At 38.0% G+C, this 17740-nt stretch overlaps 2 protein-coding genes across 5 annotated transcripts; both read right to left on the bottom strand.

Moving 5' to 3' along the window:
* Nucleotides 1-103: 103 nt before the first annotated feature.
* Nucleotides 104-9806, bottom strand: vps4a (vacuolar protein sorting 4 homolog A). Its single transcript, XM_079449971.1, has 11 exons — nucleotides 9589-9806; nucleotides 8451-8562; nucleotides 6779-6923; nucleotides 6612-6673; nucleotides 6395-6514; nucleotides 6148-6304; nucleotides 5924-6072; nucleotides 5711-5792; nucleotides 2407-2626; nucleotides 2124-2264; nucleotides 104-1130 (listed from the first exon to the last, which is right to left on the bottom strand). The coding sequence occupies exons 1-11, from the start codon at nucleotides 9607-9609 to the stop codon at nucleotides 1029-1031; spliced, it is 1311 nt and encodes a 436-aa protein (XP_079306097.1). The 5' UTR covers nucleotides 9610-9806; the 3' UTR covers nucleotides 104-1028.
* A 1037-nt stretch (nucleotides 9807-10843) lies between these two features.
* sntb2 (syntrophin, beta 2) lies at nucleotides 10844-17672 on the bottom strand. Of its 4 annotated transcripts, none has more exons than XR_013786291.1 (8): nucleotides 17030-17672; nucleotides 15214-15415; nucleotides 14913-15114; nucleotides 14650-14789; nucleotides 14292-14488; nucleotides 14009-14187; nucleotides 12529-12732; nucleotides 10844-11681 (listed from the first exon to the last, which is right to left on the bottom strand). XR_013786291.1 is itself a non-coding variant. In XM_079450549.1 (7 exons), the coding sequence occupies exons 1-7, from the start codon at nucleotides 17595-17597 to the stop codon at nucleotides 12640-12642; spliced, it is 1581 nt and encodes a 526-aa protein (XP_079306675.1). In that variant the 5' UTR covers nucleotides 17598-17666; the 3' UTR covers nucleotides 10844-12639. The 4 variants fall into 4 exon arrangements, 2 of the variants coding, with proteins under 2 accessions (XP_079306675.1, XP_079306674.1); XR_013786292.1 differs by having other exon boundaries at nucleotides 14889-15114; nucleotides 17030-17664; XM_079450549.1 differs by having other exon boundaries at nucleotides 10844-12732; nucleotides 17030-17666.
* Nucleotides 17673-17740: the final 68 nt, after the last annotated feature.

Raw genomic sequence — 17740 nt, 5'->3', positions numbered from 1 at the left:
ACATGGGTAGTTGATGAATAAATCGTACATGTGTCCTACGTGTGAGATTTTGGAAAATAAACATTTTGGAAAATAAACTGATAATGTTACAATGTTTTATATTATAAATTTATTATTTATTATTTAATAGCACAAGAGACATTTATCTTCATTGTTAGTTTTTTCTTTCTTCCAAAATGATCGCCATAACACCACAGGACAAATTTGCATATTAGTCAACTAATCGCATATCAACGGTAAGCACATAGAAATACAGTACAGAATTAACTTCACACAAATAAGCTTTATCAGTTCAGAACAATGGTGTTCTTCAAAGCAATTGACAGCCAATGGTTAACATGAAGACATGAGTTGAGAAAACTGTCATACAGAACCTTAACCTCCAGATTTACAGAGTTTAATAGATTAACAGAGACAAATCATGCTGTGCTGCACAGTTACCTTCATGTGAACAAATCGGCTTCAGCAGGACTCTTAAATAAATCTTCATGTGAATCGTAGACACATAAATCTAAATAACACTGTCAATAAATAAGAAAAATGTCAATTTATGTCTAACCCCCCTGGGGAAACGATTTACTCAGACCAAGTATGTCTGATAAAGTGCTGGACAAAATAGATATAAATTAAGCTCAATGTGATCTGTCACTATTATGAACACGTCCCCATACTATCCAAAGAAATACGAATAATTAAAATAAATACGGATGTGATTATTTTGAGCTGTAATTCACCGGACTGTCAATTAACTTTTTCAATTCACGTCTGGATACATGGGAAAACCGACAAAACAATACTACATACAGAACGTATGCTTCAACAAATCTGATCATGTAAACACAATTTAGCAAGCTCAAACACACCCATCTTTCCAGACAGTTAAAACTCTGAAATGTTCTGTATTGTTGGGCTATTAGATCAGATAACATGCGGATGTTCACAGCTGCAAGTTTGAAAGCAGGTCGTCCTGGTTTGGTTGAGACAGCTATATATGAATGAATATTTAGAGTGCCAGCATGTATTGTGGTTCAGCCTTCCTGTCCGAAATCCTCTGTGAACTTCTTGACCTTCAGCAGGTCTTCTGTGTTGACGGTGGGTCGTGTGGTCGCCACTGAACGCAGCATATCAGACTGCGCACACAGAGAGAGCCATTTAAGCACACAGATGCAAATATAATGTCACAATCGAGTTTCTAGTTTTGTAAACGGTAAAACAGATGTGGTCAGTTGTTTTACATATCCAGCGTATACATATCGTTCTGACAATTATTGGAAAGCAAACACCGTTTTTTTGTTTATGTGGGCACGTCTGACAGCGTAATAGTAAAAGTTTCTAGAATCATGCAGTTGATGAAGAAATGGCAAAATGAAAAACTATTCTTGCATTTGCGGGTACTGTGGACATGAAGAGATAAAAATACAGCTTCGGACCAATTCCCCGCTTCCTTCTTAAATTCCTAGCCGGACCCACATAAGCTTATTATGTAAAGAAATGCACAGAACATGAATGCAAAGCACTCCTGTGATCCTTTTTAATGCGCTTTCCATTCACATTCTAGGCTCTGCGGGATTTCTTTACATAATACGCTTTGTATATACTTTATTTCATTATAACGGATTAAGCCACATTCAGCATTTTAGTATGTCGCAGGAACCCGAGTTTGTCCACAATGTTGGGAAAACTGAGCTCTGTGTCCCACACACAATGAAGCCGATGTGGCTGCCTTTAGGAAGAAGCGCACAGATGGCGGAGACATGGAAGGGATGGGGCAGATCTGGCAAATGTAAGATTACATACTTCATTTATAGCCACCATTTTCCTCTTACACCATTGGAATTTTTTTTATATTAGTTTGTAATAGCATGCCTTTCTCCTTTATATTTAATTTATATCTTTACCATTCCATTAACGGTAATGTTAGTGCGAATGGCTATGTAATGTGACTAACAAAGTGCGAACACGTTTGAAATGACAAGCTGTGACAATCGACTACTAAAAATGTGTTTGTCTTCTAATGGAATAACGAATAGTCGGCAATAAGGGGGCAGCTTAACAATCGAATGCTTGGCTATGCATAAATGGTGTTAACAGGTGTGTTAAAGTGTGCGATAGAAAGATCTCACCATGCACACTATGGGCTCCAGTAGTTTGTCACCCGGTACATTCATCCAGGTCATCTCTATAGCGTCAGGGTCACCAGGAGAACATGGGGTCAGGAGGTCATCCACCATCACCGTACTGTTACTGCGAGAGGGTCCTCGCACCTGAAGAGCGGATAAACTTCATAAACATTCAATTCTATTTAAGGAACATTTGTGAAAACCCAGTTAGTCATATTTATTTGAATTGGAGCGCAAATAGCATATTCTAGTGTAAAATGGCAAGTTCTATAAAAAGTGTTGTTACCTTTTTAAAATGTGTAGCAGACTGCACTTTCCTGACTGGCTGCATGAGTGCGTCTCGCACTATGACACTGATGTCAGCTCCAGAGTACCCATCTGTTTTGCGGGCCAGCTGTCGCAGGTCCGCCTCTGTCAGACTGTGAGGTGTGTTACCCAAATGCAGGCGGAAAATGGCGGCCCGTGCCGGCTCCTCGGGCAGAGGGATGTAGATGCGCTTCTCAAACCTGCGGAGATAAAATACTGTGCAGATCTTATCTAGAGGTTCCTTGCCACGGTCATCTTTGGCTTGTTCACTGGGAAATTATTTATTTTGAGACACATCAACCTTAAAATGGCTAAAAGTTTGATTTCGATCGTAGATACTTGATCTCTTTTTAAATGGAATATTGTAGTGCAATACATCATTTTATAATACAATATGACACAAACATACTAACAATACAGCCACTTTAAGACATGTGGGATTGCTTTGCAGATATATTAATCCATTTGTATAATGTTGCTTAAATGGAAATCTACACTGCAGACTAGAGCTGCACGATTCTGGATAAATTGAGAAACACGATTCTTTTGTTTCAAATAGAGATTGCGATTCTTTTACGATTCTGAATGACGACTAAAAATAAAACATCATTTACATATTTCATGGTTAACCAACAGTAACTATAGTGAGAATTGTTTTACAACAATTACCAAAGGTAAACTAAAGTCGGTATTTTTTAAAGTTTTACTTTAAATGCATTGAATTAACTTGTATCTGAAATATTTCTACAGTTAAACAAATTCATAAGGTGACACTTGCAATTAAAGGTCTTTAGAAAGATTTATACATTTGTCTGACATCTACAGACTGCTTGAAGAGGTCTTTAAAGAAAGACACAAGTGATAAACATGACAACACAGTGTTATCACCAGTAAAGAGTTTAAAATAACCTGAAAACATACTGGGCAACTTGATAAGCGTTAATACAGTGATTAAGCGCTACGCACTCTCATGACGTGTTTTTACCGTGATGACAGATATAAGCAAACTCGGATTTGTCAGAGCTGCAAACTGCAACTGTTTCGAGTTTTGTTTCACACCTGTCCAGTTAAGATGTGTAAAGCATAATCTGAAACGTGTAACACAATCCTGAAAGAGCAGTTTTGTTGCTAGGCTGTATCTACTTTATATTGGGTTGTTATTTGGTGTGAGATTAATTTGGGCAGATTGAGAACTTGTAAACGCATGTCTCATGCGTGCCAGTTAGGGTGGCCATTTCCATCACCAAAAAGGAGGACACTTTGCGGCATTTAGTGAGGCAAGAATAACTGCATCTGGTGTACTCGCAAATACAATACAATTTTGTCTATCATATCGATGGTATCATGATACAGTGATTCTGAAATAGCCTACTCTATTAATTGCCAGACAATTTGATCAACAACATATCTTGATGAAGACCTATGTGTAACAGAAGAGGCAAAAAAGTGTTTGTTCACAGTATTTGTATTTATTAAAGACACTCCTGTATGACTGGTGATGCTTATCTGCATGACAGACTTTACAAAACTCTGTAGCTGAGATTTTGTCATCCTGAGGTGATGTTGCCTCCCAAATATAAGACCTAAGGGAAGACGTACCAGCAGCTCGTCGGTTACCTTTATGTTTTTCAGTGCTGGCATGTCGGTCAATGGCGGCTTTCCCTTTACATCTAACGTCCACTTCACAGCGACATAGTGTGCAAAATCCATGGAAAGCATCATGGAAAACTGCTTTTTGATATGAATTCGTACTCTTTTGTCCATTCCGGATTAAATGATGTCTGACGTTTCGGCATATTAACGTTATGATGTGACGTAGCCAGTACGTGGACTCCACTTCCACATCGTGGAGGCTTGTTTACGTTTTTAACCAATTATATATCAGATATTTATTTGACACCTCTTTCAGCCAATCGTTTGTTTGACCAGAGATCTTACGGCGTCAGACGCTATGCTGCTGCGTCCCAATAAAGGTTTTACAGCACGTTTTTTAAGGCCGATTCAGCGCAACTCCGAAAACGAGGACAAATGAGTGTCCGGCTTGAGGCTGCGCCGGACAGGGAGCTTAAAAGCCGGACTGTCCGGCCAAAAATGAAACATCATCATTATAAATATATTTAGTTTATTGTCATGTAAATACGATAGAAGCCATAGAATGAGGCCCAAAGGTTCCGGGAACTATGGTACATATTCTGCGGTGTATATTTTGAGTTTCTGTGCGAGAGCCCCCTCTGGCTTTCAGATGCAGCATCATTGAACCGTATTTCACTGAGAAGCTGCGCAAAAAAACAATGCAGATAACCGCCAAATAGTGTGCGGTTTCTTTTGATTTAACGTGCAGTCCTTCTGAAAATAGCCGTTTAATTAAACTGACTTCAGGGCTGTATGTTAACTTTTCTTGCAATTAGCACCGGTGCTACAGAGTTTCAAAGTTTTGTAGCATAGGCCAGTTGTAGTACAGGTATAAGTCTGTTATCATCTTTAAAAAAACACAAGTGCAGGTCATCACATAAATAGACAGGTAACTGAAAAAGGACATTAATGTTATATGGATGGATAAATTTAATCTTAACCAAATTACAAATACTTCCTTAGTTCCGTATTTTTCAATGCTTTTCTATACAGTAGTAAATACATTTGTCCATAAAAATACTGGCAACTATAGTATTAACTACAGTAAACTGCAGTCAAAATTTTTGAGTACTATAGTATATTTTAACCTAACCATAAAACATATGAAAGTATACTTGAGTGTTTAAATATAATACAATAAATTGAATACAAGTTAATTATTTTATCATCTGGTTCAAATTAAGCAGACCTTTATTTTGGCGGGATGTCACGCAGACGCTTGAGTTTCAGTGTAGTTGACAGTAGCTTCACTCGAAGCTGAAATACTTGTAAAATAAACTTAGAACACTCTGTGGATGAAGTTCATGTCCTCGTATACTAAGATACAGACAACTCCACGAGTGTCATGATCGTAACATGCCGGAAATGCAGCCGGAAAACAAGATTAAATTGCAAAAACGAAAATAAATAGTGGTGCGCCATTAGTTAACCTCGAACAAGCACAACAACAAACCCACTTGACACAAACAAGCAGCTCTGCCGAATGCACCTGCCAAACTGTATTGCACATGCGTGCTACACGTTCAAATTTATTCGTAGCACAGAACGATTTTTCGTAGCATGTGCGACAAATATGTCACACTGTAAAGCCCCGGACTTTAGAAAGGAAGCAAATTTACAGTAGAATTTACAGCTGGAAATATCCGTTTTACCTTCTGCGGATAGCAGCATCAAGAACCCAGGGAATGTTGGTAGCACCCAGAACCAAGACTCCATCAATATTATTACCAACACCTGCCAATGAGAAAAGAGCTTTCAAACACTTTCAGTAGCCAAATGCATTTTGCTCTGTTTTGGAGATTGCATTGCACAGTACCAAAGAGTAACCAAGTTTTTTTTTACTGCCGCAGAAGAGTGTTTCTTACCCTGCATTTGCACTAGAAACTCTGTTTTGATTCTCCTTGCAGCTTCGCTTTCGTTATCATTCCTGGATCCACAAAGAGAATCCACCTCATCTATGAAGATAATGGAGGGCTTATGCTGGCGAGCCAGATCGAAGAGATTCTTCACCAGTCTGCAAGACCAAATCAATCATTCAGAGAGTCCTCAACTTCATGCAGATGTTTAGAACAAGAAGCAAAACTCTTACTTTTCACTCTCGCCCAGCCATTTCGACACGAGGTCAGAAGATGATACAGAGAAGAAGGTGGAATTATTGGCCTCGGTGGCCACCGCTTTGGCCAGGTAAGACTTTCCTGTGCCAGGGGGCCCAAACAGAAGAATGCCCCTCCATGGAGTGCGCTTTCCTGCATTACAATATATATGAAATCATGAGAATCTTTTGAACGATCATGTGCACTTTTTAGGTAGTAAGCTAAAAACACTTTTCAACTGACCTGTGAATAGATGGGGGAATTTTATAGGCAGAATTACAGCTTCCTTCAGGGCTTCTTTCGCCCCCTCAAGTCCAGCTACATCACTCCAACTCACATTGGGTTTCTCCATCACAATAGCACCTGAACACACAAACAAACATCTTCATCATCATCATCATCATAAAAAGCTGCTAGTGAGCACTGATGAGTGCGATAACTAAAGACTAATGACACTCACCCATCAGATGCTCTTGAAGTTTCTTCTTCTCTGGATTTTCTCCCTCACTGTCACTGTCACTTCTACACAACACAAACAGTTCTAAATCCTTTAGAACAATAACAGGCAATTCAAACAATTTATCACAATTCAACATCATTTAGGACAAATAACAAATCAAACTGTACTTGTCATTGCTTTGGGTCTCCTTTACTGGTTTTTTGCACTGTCTTTCCTTGTTCTTTAGATAGTCTTTGAGCTTTTCTGCTCTGTCGAGATACTGCATGCACTTCCCACGGATGCTTTCCTTTGCCTTGTCACTATGGGCTTCATCTGAGATACAAAATCAAGTCATTTAAAAAAAACATCCTTTTTAAAATGCCTTTTACTTGTATAAGTTAAGCTTATGTTGACTGATTTGTCAACATGAAACGCTTAAGGAGATCTCAGCCAAAGTAGAAGTGATTTATTAACCCTTTCATGCATACAGGTCATATAGTGGACATCTACACGATCGCTTCCAACTAAATAAAAACGTATACAGTCTACTAAACACATGATAGCTTTCCTGTAGCTCAGTGGTAAGAGCATTGCGTTAACAATGCAAGGTTGTGGGTTGGATCCCAGGGGATTGCAGATACCTATGTAAAATGTATAGGATAATGCTATGTAAGCCACTTTGGATAAAAGCGTCTGCCAAATGCATAAATGTAATGTAAATGTACTAATGTTATGTTTGACATTCTCTTTGAAAAATGTGTAGAAAAACAAAAGTAATAAAAACAAATCCTGAGATTGGAAGGGTTCAAGTCAAAATAAAAGTTAAAACATTTCATTTTCAACAACACCACATATTAATGAATCGTTTAAAAATAAGATTACAGGTAATAAAGATATCTCATCATATTGACCTTAAAGGGATACTTCACCCAAAAATTGCAATTTCATAATTTACTCACCTTCGAGTCCGTATACATTTATTGGTGTTGATGAACACAGAGAAATATATTTGGAAGAATCCTTATACCCAAACAGATCTTGCCCGCACTGACTCCCATAGTAGGAAAAATTACTTTATCAGCAAATAGTTCTGGGGCTATTTTGACTACCTTTAATTTTTTCCTACTATGGAAGTCAATGGGGGGCAAAATCTGTTTGGTTACAAGCATTCTTCCAAATATCTCATAAAATATCTCATACAATAATATATATATTCATACTGATTTGGAACAACTTGAAGGCGAGTAAATGATTCATTCAAATTATAAGTTTTGGGTGAAGTATACCTTTTAAGTGGTCATATGGCACGAATACGTGTTTTTCTGTGTCTTTGGTATGTTATAAGTTGCCCATGCATGTAAAATTGCAAAAATTTAAGTGTCGGAAACAAAAGATGCATTCAATCTAAAAGCGAAACTCTAACTCAGACCTGCCTGAAATGCCCCGTGTAACCACACCCCCACAGATCTACATCAGTTCATGGTATGACTTGACTAAGACCGCCCAAATGTATACGCAAGTAAGGTGGGCGTACCTGTCAGTAGAATTGCTTTGGAACCTGATGTTCCAAATATGGTAAGAGGCGTTACATTTCCGTCACACGCTTTCAGTATTCGACCGATCACTACGCACTGGTTAACTGGCCAATCATAGCACACATCGCTTTTCAGCGGTGGGGCAAAGAGGAGATACAAACATGCACGATATGTAAAAATACAGCCATTTTTTTAACCTTAAATCTTGTATACACATTGCATTACATCTAAAACACACATAATACTAATTTTAGCCGTGTCATATGACCCCTTTAATGACATCCAGTATGTGTAGTTCACTAACAGAATATTGAGATGCACTCACACTTAATTGCGTGAAGGAAATACTCCACAGCATGCTGGTACAGTCTCAAAGCCTCTTCGTAGTTCTTGGCTTTGTCCTCCTCTGTGGCTTTAGTCACCAGCTCGATCGCTTTCTGAAAGTCAGAGAGTATAAAGATTGTGTGATCTACAGTATACTGAGAAGTCTGATTCAACCAGACTGAGGATCTGTGTCATCTAGACTACGTTAGCAGATATTTCATCATATTGTGGGCATTATATTGCAAAAACGTACAATTGCTTTATTTGACCAACTGATCCCTTTTTTATTAAAAGTGTCATCTTGGCTGATGGTAAAGTGTGTCAGTATCAAACAACCAGCATCTTTGTCAAATGTATCATATATTTCCATTATATGAATTTCTGTGATTATTAGGGTTGTGTATCAATAAACTTCTATCAATTCCGATTCCACTTATTGACTCCGATTCTCGATCGAAATGAAGTAAAGAAATACTTTAGCCTGCTTATTTTCTGGTTTGCCAAAAAGATGTATATGTATTTATGAGCACTGTTATCACAATTTGTATCATCATAATTCAACTACAAATATCACTGTGAAACTGTAGTTAATGAAACTATGGTAACTTTACTACAAATACCATAGCTTAACTATGGTTACTATAGTAAAAGTATGTTAGATTTTTTATTGAGCGCTTTTATTGAGATATCAGACTATAGTTAACACATGCACATTCCTGAGGATGTGTGACAGGAATAAATCATTAAATCGACATTTTAATCGTTTATCAATTCCTTCGATACCGATTACAGAATTCGAATTGATTTTCGAATCCCAACCTCAGTGATAACCATGATAAATCAGGCGTTGAATCACCCATTAAAACAGCAGAATCTATCAAACTTTAAGCTAAATGTATTTTAAAGCACCTTAAGATTTGAACGTTCATTTTGCTTGTCATTTTATATCCGATACATGAAAAATAAATAATGGTGTTTACAACATCAGCAACTAGTAGAAAAATATTCACACAAAGTCTTGACAGCTGTTCAGACCCTGTGACGTGTCACACGAATTAAGGTTCAGTAATAAATGTGCACTAAAATAGTTTGAAATGCATTACTCATTAACTGGCGATCGAGCTAATGCTAATGCTAACCTGCAGTGTTGACGTTGTCATTTCATCTCACGCGCTTGACGTTTCCCTCCAGTGTCTTGATATTTTTTATTATTGATATTAAAACACCTCGTTAATTAACGAACAAACACGCATAATTTAATAAAGATGTACATGAGACATAACTAAAGCACAGTTACAGTTCTTAGAGGAGACGGAAGATGTTAATGTTTAACGTTGCATGTATACTGTCCCGTGGAAACAAACGCTGGAGGTCAGTTCCGTTACTTTTTAGTTTTCAATGCCTAGATATTAGGCCTACATACACCATAAGCGGTCCCAAAAATAATCAAATAGTTAAATAATGTAAATAATCACATAACAGCCTCCAAACAATTATGGCTCAATGCAAAGTTTTAAAGGGTCCACTTAAGTTATTAATTATTTGTACATACCTCTAAAGATACAGTGCATTGCTTGCTTACTTTTCATCCGCTGCTTTTCATATTGAGGCTTTTATCACTGCTGATGTTGGCATTGCTTCTGTACAAATATTTTTAGAATGATACATTTGAGCCGGTGATCTCTTGTTGAGTTGAAACGGAATTACACTATTGTATATTGATATTATTAACATATTCTTATAGGCTTTAATAGCAGAACTAAACATTTCAAACATTTTCTTAGAAATAAGTTGATCATCCGATAAGAACCAAATATTTAGACATTCATTATACCGAAAAATTATAAAATCGAACAATTTCTATACAACCAAAGAGCAAAAATTAAATAGTAACTATCTGTAACAGTCTATGTCATTCTGACTCATTCATGTTAACTTTTCATTAATGACCTTTAAAAATATAAAAATAAAATAAAGATTAAAAATATTAAATAAAGTAATAAGAATTTATCATTTCACTTGCAAACATTTTTTAATTATTTCATTTCTAGACTACAGTAGCATTCACTCTTAAATATAGATGGCTTGCGTAGTGTTAAAGGTGGATCTAGTAATGGTGATAAAACGAATTTACAAGATTTTTTACAGGATGTAAATATGATGATTGACTGATTATGAAAATGTGTTGCATGCATCAGTTACAGTGCACTTGTGTAATACATATTCATGCAAATATTGTTTCTGTAGGATATCATGGGGTATGATGCAAATTCGCTCTTTTATTTCTTTTGAGCTCTTGTAGCAGGTTGTCATAGTTGCCATTTATGGCTATTTGCCTTCAGGATTTTTCTTGCATTTTTAATCATGAAAAATAATCATCACATAAAACAAATCTCATAGCTTTACGGCATTTAATAAACATATGCTTTTATTTTTAAGTGATATTCACATACAGACATACTGCATAGCTTCAGGTTAAAGAATGTGAGAGTAATCACCCAAATATTTGCAAGATATGATTGTGTATCGCAAGCTGCCAAAAATAAACTTTGGTTTAAACTATTAGACTTGATCTTCAAAAGTAAGAATTAAGCTAATAATAAAGACAAAGTGATGATAATAATTACAATATTCATGAAATGAGGCATGTATCTATAAAGTACATTCATAATCTGAAGCATTGATCATATCAGACATCAGGCTGACATATTCGAACATCTCTCTTATGTAAGTGCAATTAATCTGTTTTTGCCTTTAGAAAATAAGTTTCTGAAACACTTAAACACAACACAAGGGGTCTTCAGGAAGAAAATGTGTCCTTATATGAGAAATAAATGTAACATGGGGACTGAGATATCAGCATAACAGTGTAAAAGAAATATCAATAATATGATATGCCAAAGCATTACATAATTCATTCTAATGAAGACCTTAAACACTGACAGCATCCATGCATAAAAAAACGATATGCAGGTTCGTATATACAATACAATACAAATGTTTAAGTGCGCTTGAAGTTTGTAAGTAAAATGTATACTTGTACACATACAGTACATTTTTTGAATGGTATTTAACTAGCCATATTGTGTAGTTACATATTCTTCTTATTCTTAATATTGCTGATGAAATTGTCGTTGTGCAGTGCTCACACTCAAGAGGGAATGCTGTGTGTATCATCTCCCATTTGTTTTTACAAAACCTTCTTTTCTGCCTTCACTGTGCATGAGGAGACCTACAAAGGAATGACTTCAGTTGTGCCACAATGGTTAAACAAGCTAAACAAACAGGTACTCACACAGACGGTAGAAAAAACAATACACCATCTCCACATGACCACAACAATCCCATTCAAGACGTAACTATGACAAATGATAGTGAATGTGATACCTACTACTCTTCAAAAACTGTATTGTGTAATCGCACTGCATGCAATAAATAAAATGCTGTATTACTGATGAAGTACTGTGTATATATAGTTACATTCTAATTGATATACATGATACTGTAACAGAGCAGATCCTGTATCAGTGCTTACACAAACTAATCTAATACTGAAAAACAGGCTAAATATTCATGTGAACTAAATCAAGGCCTGAAGCTGGTCTGGACATAAACCTCTTGCGTGTAGTAACAGATATACAACATTCCTATAGTTTATAAGGTTATAAATATTGATTATAAAAATTAAAATAACTCTTAACAAAGAAGACTGGATGTTTAACTTTGGGAAGCTTATACATTTTTGGTCATTTATGAGGGAATGTTTTCTGTAAGCTTCATTCACTCCATGTGTGCTTCTCTCTGTTACGGCTATAATCCAACGATGCATATAAAGTCATATTATGACATAACAGTCTTTGCCATGCAAATCATACAATATGTAAATACGCAGGTGTGCAACATATGTGTAAAACTGCCCTTTCATAGATAATATAAGAATCATATTTTGATTTGGATTACTCTGCAAAGCTTTACAGTGGCTTTAAGCCTTGAAAATGTAAGTAAATGTTTGTTTACTATATATGAGAAGGCACAACATGGTGATCCTGATCTGAGGATGATGGGATATGCTTACATACCTCTCAATAATTGTGTTTAGCTATTCAGCTGACACCGAAGCAGAACTATATAATACTGCTTGAGGAAATGTGTGAATGGCTCCTTAAAAATCAACAGGAAATGTTGTCGTCTTATGTGAGTAGACCCAAACGGGCCAGTTTGGACGACAGAAACGAATGAAGCACGAAGACCACTGGCTTTGGCCCTGAGTGAAGCTCAAACACCTACCAGAAAGAAGAAAAAAATATTATTATCAAAAGTGAAAGTCTGTAAAGATCATATGAAGGTCTAGCATTTTAAAGTAATTCAACCTGAAGGTGGCGCTCTAATGTGGATTGGCAGGATCTACAACCATACAATGTAATCTTAGAATACATGTAATAATGTTTTATTGTTGTGTTCAAGCTTGATTTAGAATGTTACAAGTTGTGGACGATTTCGGTAAAACACATTTCTCAGAACAATTAACTGTAAATGACTCCTAACTGACAGGGTTATTCAATAAAACAAACAATTCACAGGTAGTTACAGTAACATTTACAATATATTTTTAATTTTTATATTTTTCAATATTTTGTAATGATCTTTAATTGTTTGTTCTTTTGCAATGTTTTTGCTTTCTGCAATGTAAAACTTTTGTATATTCCTATTTATTTATAAGCTTTTCACAAAAGCACATTTAAACTACCGTATTTACACTCTCTGTAAAGTGATGCAGATATATTTATATACGAATTTGGCTGTTGGTTCATGTTAGTAATTTTTTGCATTTAGTGATCTTGTGTGTTAAAGGCGAAGTGTCCGACTTCCGAATTACGCTTGTTAAGACAAGGTCGGGCCGAGTACCAAAATAAACTTGTAGCCAATCAGTGCACAGAACGGACATGAGTCGAGCACTGACGAAAGCGAAAGATGGTGGCAGGGGTGTGTTTGTTTCGGTGATTTGAACATCAACAATGGGTAAGAGAAATCGGACACCTCGCGTAAAACACTTTATTGCAAAACCTTGTAAATGCATTAAGCCAATCCTTGGACTTTCTCGGAACCATAATTTTACTACAAATGAAACCATAAAAACATGCTTACTACAGTTACCACAATTTAACCATGGTTTTGCTACGGTAAGCACCGTTTAAACATGGTATGGTCGTAGTTAAACTGTGGATTTTACAGTAGTTAAATCGTACCCACACTTTATATTTCATCACATATTTGCATTGGAAAAACATGGTGGTGTTGAGCTCAGGTGCATCCGGCCCTTTTGCAGTTTATTACATAGCGAACCTATCTGCTGAAGCCAAGTGCCTCATTTACGCATTTATTCTTCTGACTTTCAGACTTAAAAATCTCAAATTATTTAGTACTTAATGTATTATGAATTTGCCGTGAAATGCAGACTGTATACATGTTTGTCCTTTATTTTGTGTGAGAAACAGATCTCTGTGAAAAATAAATAAATAAATGCCTCCTGAACTTCATAAACTCGAACTTTGATCGTACCATCTCCCCCTCTGGTGTACCGAAGTCCAGGTAGAGATTTCTGACTCCATCATCTGCAGACATCTTTAGTCTCTCATAGGGAAAGTGAAACAACACTGATTCGCCAGACTCACGCGTGACAGTGAAACCTCTGTCATAATGCAGGATCAGACACACGTTCTGTCTGTTTAACACACAGCCTGACCAATGAAACAAAAGAGAGATAAAAAAAGATTAACATTGCCGAACATTTCTTTGTCAAGCACTTTAAACTCAGAAAGGGTATAAATACACAGACACACACCTATAGAGACCTCTTTAATAAGCTCGGCAGCTGAATGTCCACCCTGCACCAGCGCACGCGTCCACGTGGACAAATCCCAGTGCGTTTCCACACGAAACACATGCGACTCAACCCCTCGACCTGTGCCTGTGCGTGTGGCAAAAAACAAATCTCCACCCAGAGCCGGAGAGCTGCGGACGCTGCCGGAGTGAACCAGCCTACAGACACAAACAGATACTTTTAAAAAAAAGAACAGTGTGATGACGAAAGCAGTTCCTTTGAAAGGGTTTGAGAGAGGGCAAATGGACACAAAAACAACTTGCCCAGAGGATAAGAGCAAAAATGAAACCATAGAAATGTTGACTGTGAGGATTTTTACCGTGTTGCAAGAAGTGGGTGTGTGAGGACAGGGGTGGCCCAGAGCTCATACGTCCACGGCACTGAATGGAAGAGCAGAATATCTTTCTCTGTTAGTGCCATTACCACTCGTCTGTACTGATGCCGCCCGCCGTCATCAAGCTAAACAAAACACACACAACAAACATAAAGAGTGTCTATATGACACACAGTTCACTGCAGACAAATGTTAAACTATGTAAATCTCTGAATGTTCTTTACCAGACAAGGCTTAAGTGTGTATACCTGCTCCGCCAGCCAGCCGATGTGTTTGAGCGTGCAGTGGGAGTTAGAGTTACTCAGAAAGGAATTAATGTGGATGAGCGTTTGTGGCAGCAGCGCGGCGATGTTTGTGTGAATGGCTGTGAACCAGGAGTGAGCACTGGCCCCGTCTTTACACCTCAACACCACAGTGTGCTGACCGTCTGGAGAGTGAAGCTCCAACAACCTGTACAACACATGCAAAAAAGCGTTACATTTACAGTCACATACTCGCTTCCCGAGCATGCTTTCTTCAGACATTTTAACATTGTCACACAGAAAACACCTGTTTTCCAGGTCAGGCATCGTAAGGTTTCGGCTGATGTAGCTCATTTTGAGAGAAATTATCTTCCGCTCACGGGTCACGACACTCTTGGGAGACTCATCGCTGCTGCTGTGTTTTGGAGACTGTTGTTGGCCATCCCAGGGCGGTTCGGGGCTCACGGAGGACTTCTTAAAGAGCGGCGAAACCTCTCTGATGTACTTCACTGCACACAACACAAACAAACAGACTCGATTTACACATCTTTCAGTGCCAAACAAATTAAACTAATCTCAGTGCAATAACACTACATTATTTGAAGCGTTAGTGTGGCGTTAATGTGGGTCAGAACACATCTGCGTCACAGGTCATCCTATGTCTAACAAGACCTGTGAAAATGTAAATGCACGTAGGCTATATATTGTATTCTGGAGACCAGACGAGTTTGATGGTTCAGAACAAGGGTCTTGTGAACAGTTATCACATAACACAAAAACATCCAGTATATCATCCTGTTGTAAACTTGTAATTGGTTATTTTTGTTGATTATTGGTTATTTATCTGGTGGCTTTGGAGCTTTGGAAATGATCAAATCAGAAAGATTCTGAAGTTGCATTAATGTTATGCATTCTCTGGGGCCCATATATTGTTCATATAGAACAATTGGTAGGTTAACATTTGTAATAGACAAACAAATCTGAATAGAAAACTGTGTTTCCCTGTAATCTTTTACTTTTATTAAACATAATCATTGTTTTCAATTAAACATAATGAATGCAATGGTGATTATAGCTAGTATATACTATTCTATTACATTTACATTTAGTCATTTAGCAGACGCTTTTATCCAAAGCGACTTACAGATGAGGAAACATTGGAAGCAATTATAACAACATAGGCCACAAAATACATAAGTGCATCAAACTAGTCCATTAAAGTCCAGCACAGTATAAAAAGCTAAGAATAGTGAGGTTAGAAGTTTTTTTTTTATAAATAAGGAAAGGGAAGAGAATTAGGAAAAATCAATCGGCGACGTGTTGACGGAAGAGATGCGTTTTTTAAAGATGGCAACCAAGTCTGCTGATCTTGTAGCAGCTGGTAGATCATTCCACCAATGTGGAACAGATCCAGAGAAGGTACGGGAGAGTTACTTTTCTCCTTTTTGGGATGGTACAACTAGTCGTTGTTCCTTTGCAGACCGCAGTGATCTGGCAGGAACATAGATCTGCATTAGCGAGTGGAGATACGATGATGCAGATCAGGTGTTGGTCTTGTAGGAGCATAGCTTTGAACTTTATGCGGGCGGCAACAGGGAGCCAGTGTGACCTGATGAAGAGCGGAGTTACATGCGCTCTCTTCGGTTCATTGAAGACCACTCTTGCCGCTGCATTTGTAACGTAATATTATATATTACGTTACAAAATGTCATGTTAGGTATTATACATTTTGTATGTTATTCATGTGACTGTTATGATCTGTTACATGGCTTGGTTGGTAAGATGAAAACATGCATTCTGGAAATAATTTTGAGAAATTGCTCAAGAATTGTCTCCATAACAATGTCTAAACGCATAATTCTAGACTACACCAGACCAAAGGCAATAATTCCAAGAATTAAGAACCATTACTATGCAGTTGTACCTTAATGTTAAATAAACTCATGTTAACTAACTGCAAGTCTAAAATAACTACATTTTAAAAGCTTATAAATCTTAATTTATTATTTTGGACATACACACGGTGATGTTTGTGTCATTATTAATAAACATTTTGAGAGTGTAAACATTTCAGAGCTCTGGGCGGGCCCGCTGAATCCCCGCGGCTCGCGTGATCGTCTTACCCTCCAGCGTCACCTCTTTTCCGGCTTTCTTTAGCGCCTGCACCGCCGCATCGTGCGTGGCTTCGCGGAGGTCGCTACCGTTGACGGACAGGATGGCGTCACCGACGCGCAATGCTCGACTCTGATCCGCCGCTAAACCGGGGAAGATCTTCGAAATGAGAATGGGCATACGGTTCTCCCGTCCACCTTTGATGCTGATTCCCAGTCCACCCGACTCCTGTTTGACTATCCGAACCCTCCTAACCCCCTCCGATTCGCAATAACCCGGGAAGCTGGATTCCGAGTCCGTCCCGTTGACCCGGTCCTGGCTGTCGTGCTGTCCGCGGCTCCGGTCCTGGCTGTCGTGCTGTCCGCGGCTCGGATAAATCTCTCGGTTCTGTTCGTTGCCATTGGAAACGCCGTTTTTCAAGTGAAAGCTGTGCGCGGGATAGCCCGCGGGTCCGCTCGATTCGCTCTCCGCCGTGAGCGTGAGTGTGTCCCGGGTGAGTTCGGTGGAGACTCGAACCCAGCGGTCGCTTAGCAGCAGGTCCAGATGACCCTGTTTGTCCGCGCGGGTCCACACAGCCATGATCAAACTTTAACTCATCGTAAAGTTTAAAGTCACGCGACACACCCACTCACACGCGCGTTTCCCTAGAGGAAGGAAGGGGAAGAGATCATTTTTCTCTATAATTGAAAACAGATACGTATTTCTTTTCGGTGTTAATATGT

The sequence above is a fragment of the Barbatula barbatula genome (genome assembly GCF_947034865.1).
Source record: "Barbatula barbatula genome assembly, chromosome: 25".
NCBI classification, from domain to species: Eukaryota; Metazoa; Chordata; class Actinopteri; order Cypriniformes; family Nemacheilidae; genus Barbatula; species Barbatula barbatula.
The sequence above is the reverse complement of the archived record's forward strand: the minus strand, read 5'-3'. Positions and strand labels throughout refer to the sequence as shown.

What these genes read in the sequence shown, in the direction of transcription:
- vps4a (XM_079449971.1), bottom strand. Translation starts at nt 9,609, where the DNA reads ATGACAACGTCAACACTGCAG. An exon ending in GAGACCCAAAGCAATGACAA is followed by an intron (nt 6,674 to 6,778) that starts GTACAGTTTGAT and finishes TGTGTTGTGTAG; the next exon opens with AAGTGACAGTGACAGTGAGG. An exon ending in ACTTCAAGAGCATCTGATGG is followed by an intron (nt 6,515 to 6,611) that starts GTGAGTGTCATT and finishes TTGTGTGTTCAG; the next exon opens with GTGCTATTGTGATGGAGAAA.
- sntb2 (XM_079450548.1), bottom strand. Translation starts at nt 17,597, where the DNA reads ATGGCTGTGTGGACCCGCGCGGACAAACAGGGTCATCTGGACCTGCTG. An exon ending in ATGCCTGACCTGGAAAACAG is followed by an intron (nt 15,115 to 15,213) that starts GTGTTTTCTGTG and finishes TGTGTTGTACAG; the next exon opens with GTTGTTGGAGCTTCACTCTC. An exon ending in TATTAAAGAGGTCTCTATAG is followed by an intron (nt 14,188 to 14,291) that starts GTGTGTGTCTGT and finishes TTCATTGGTCAG; the next exon opens with GCTGTGTGTTAAACAGACAG.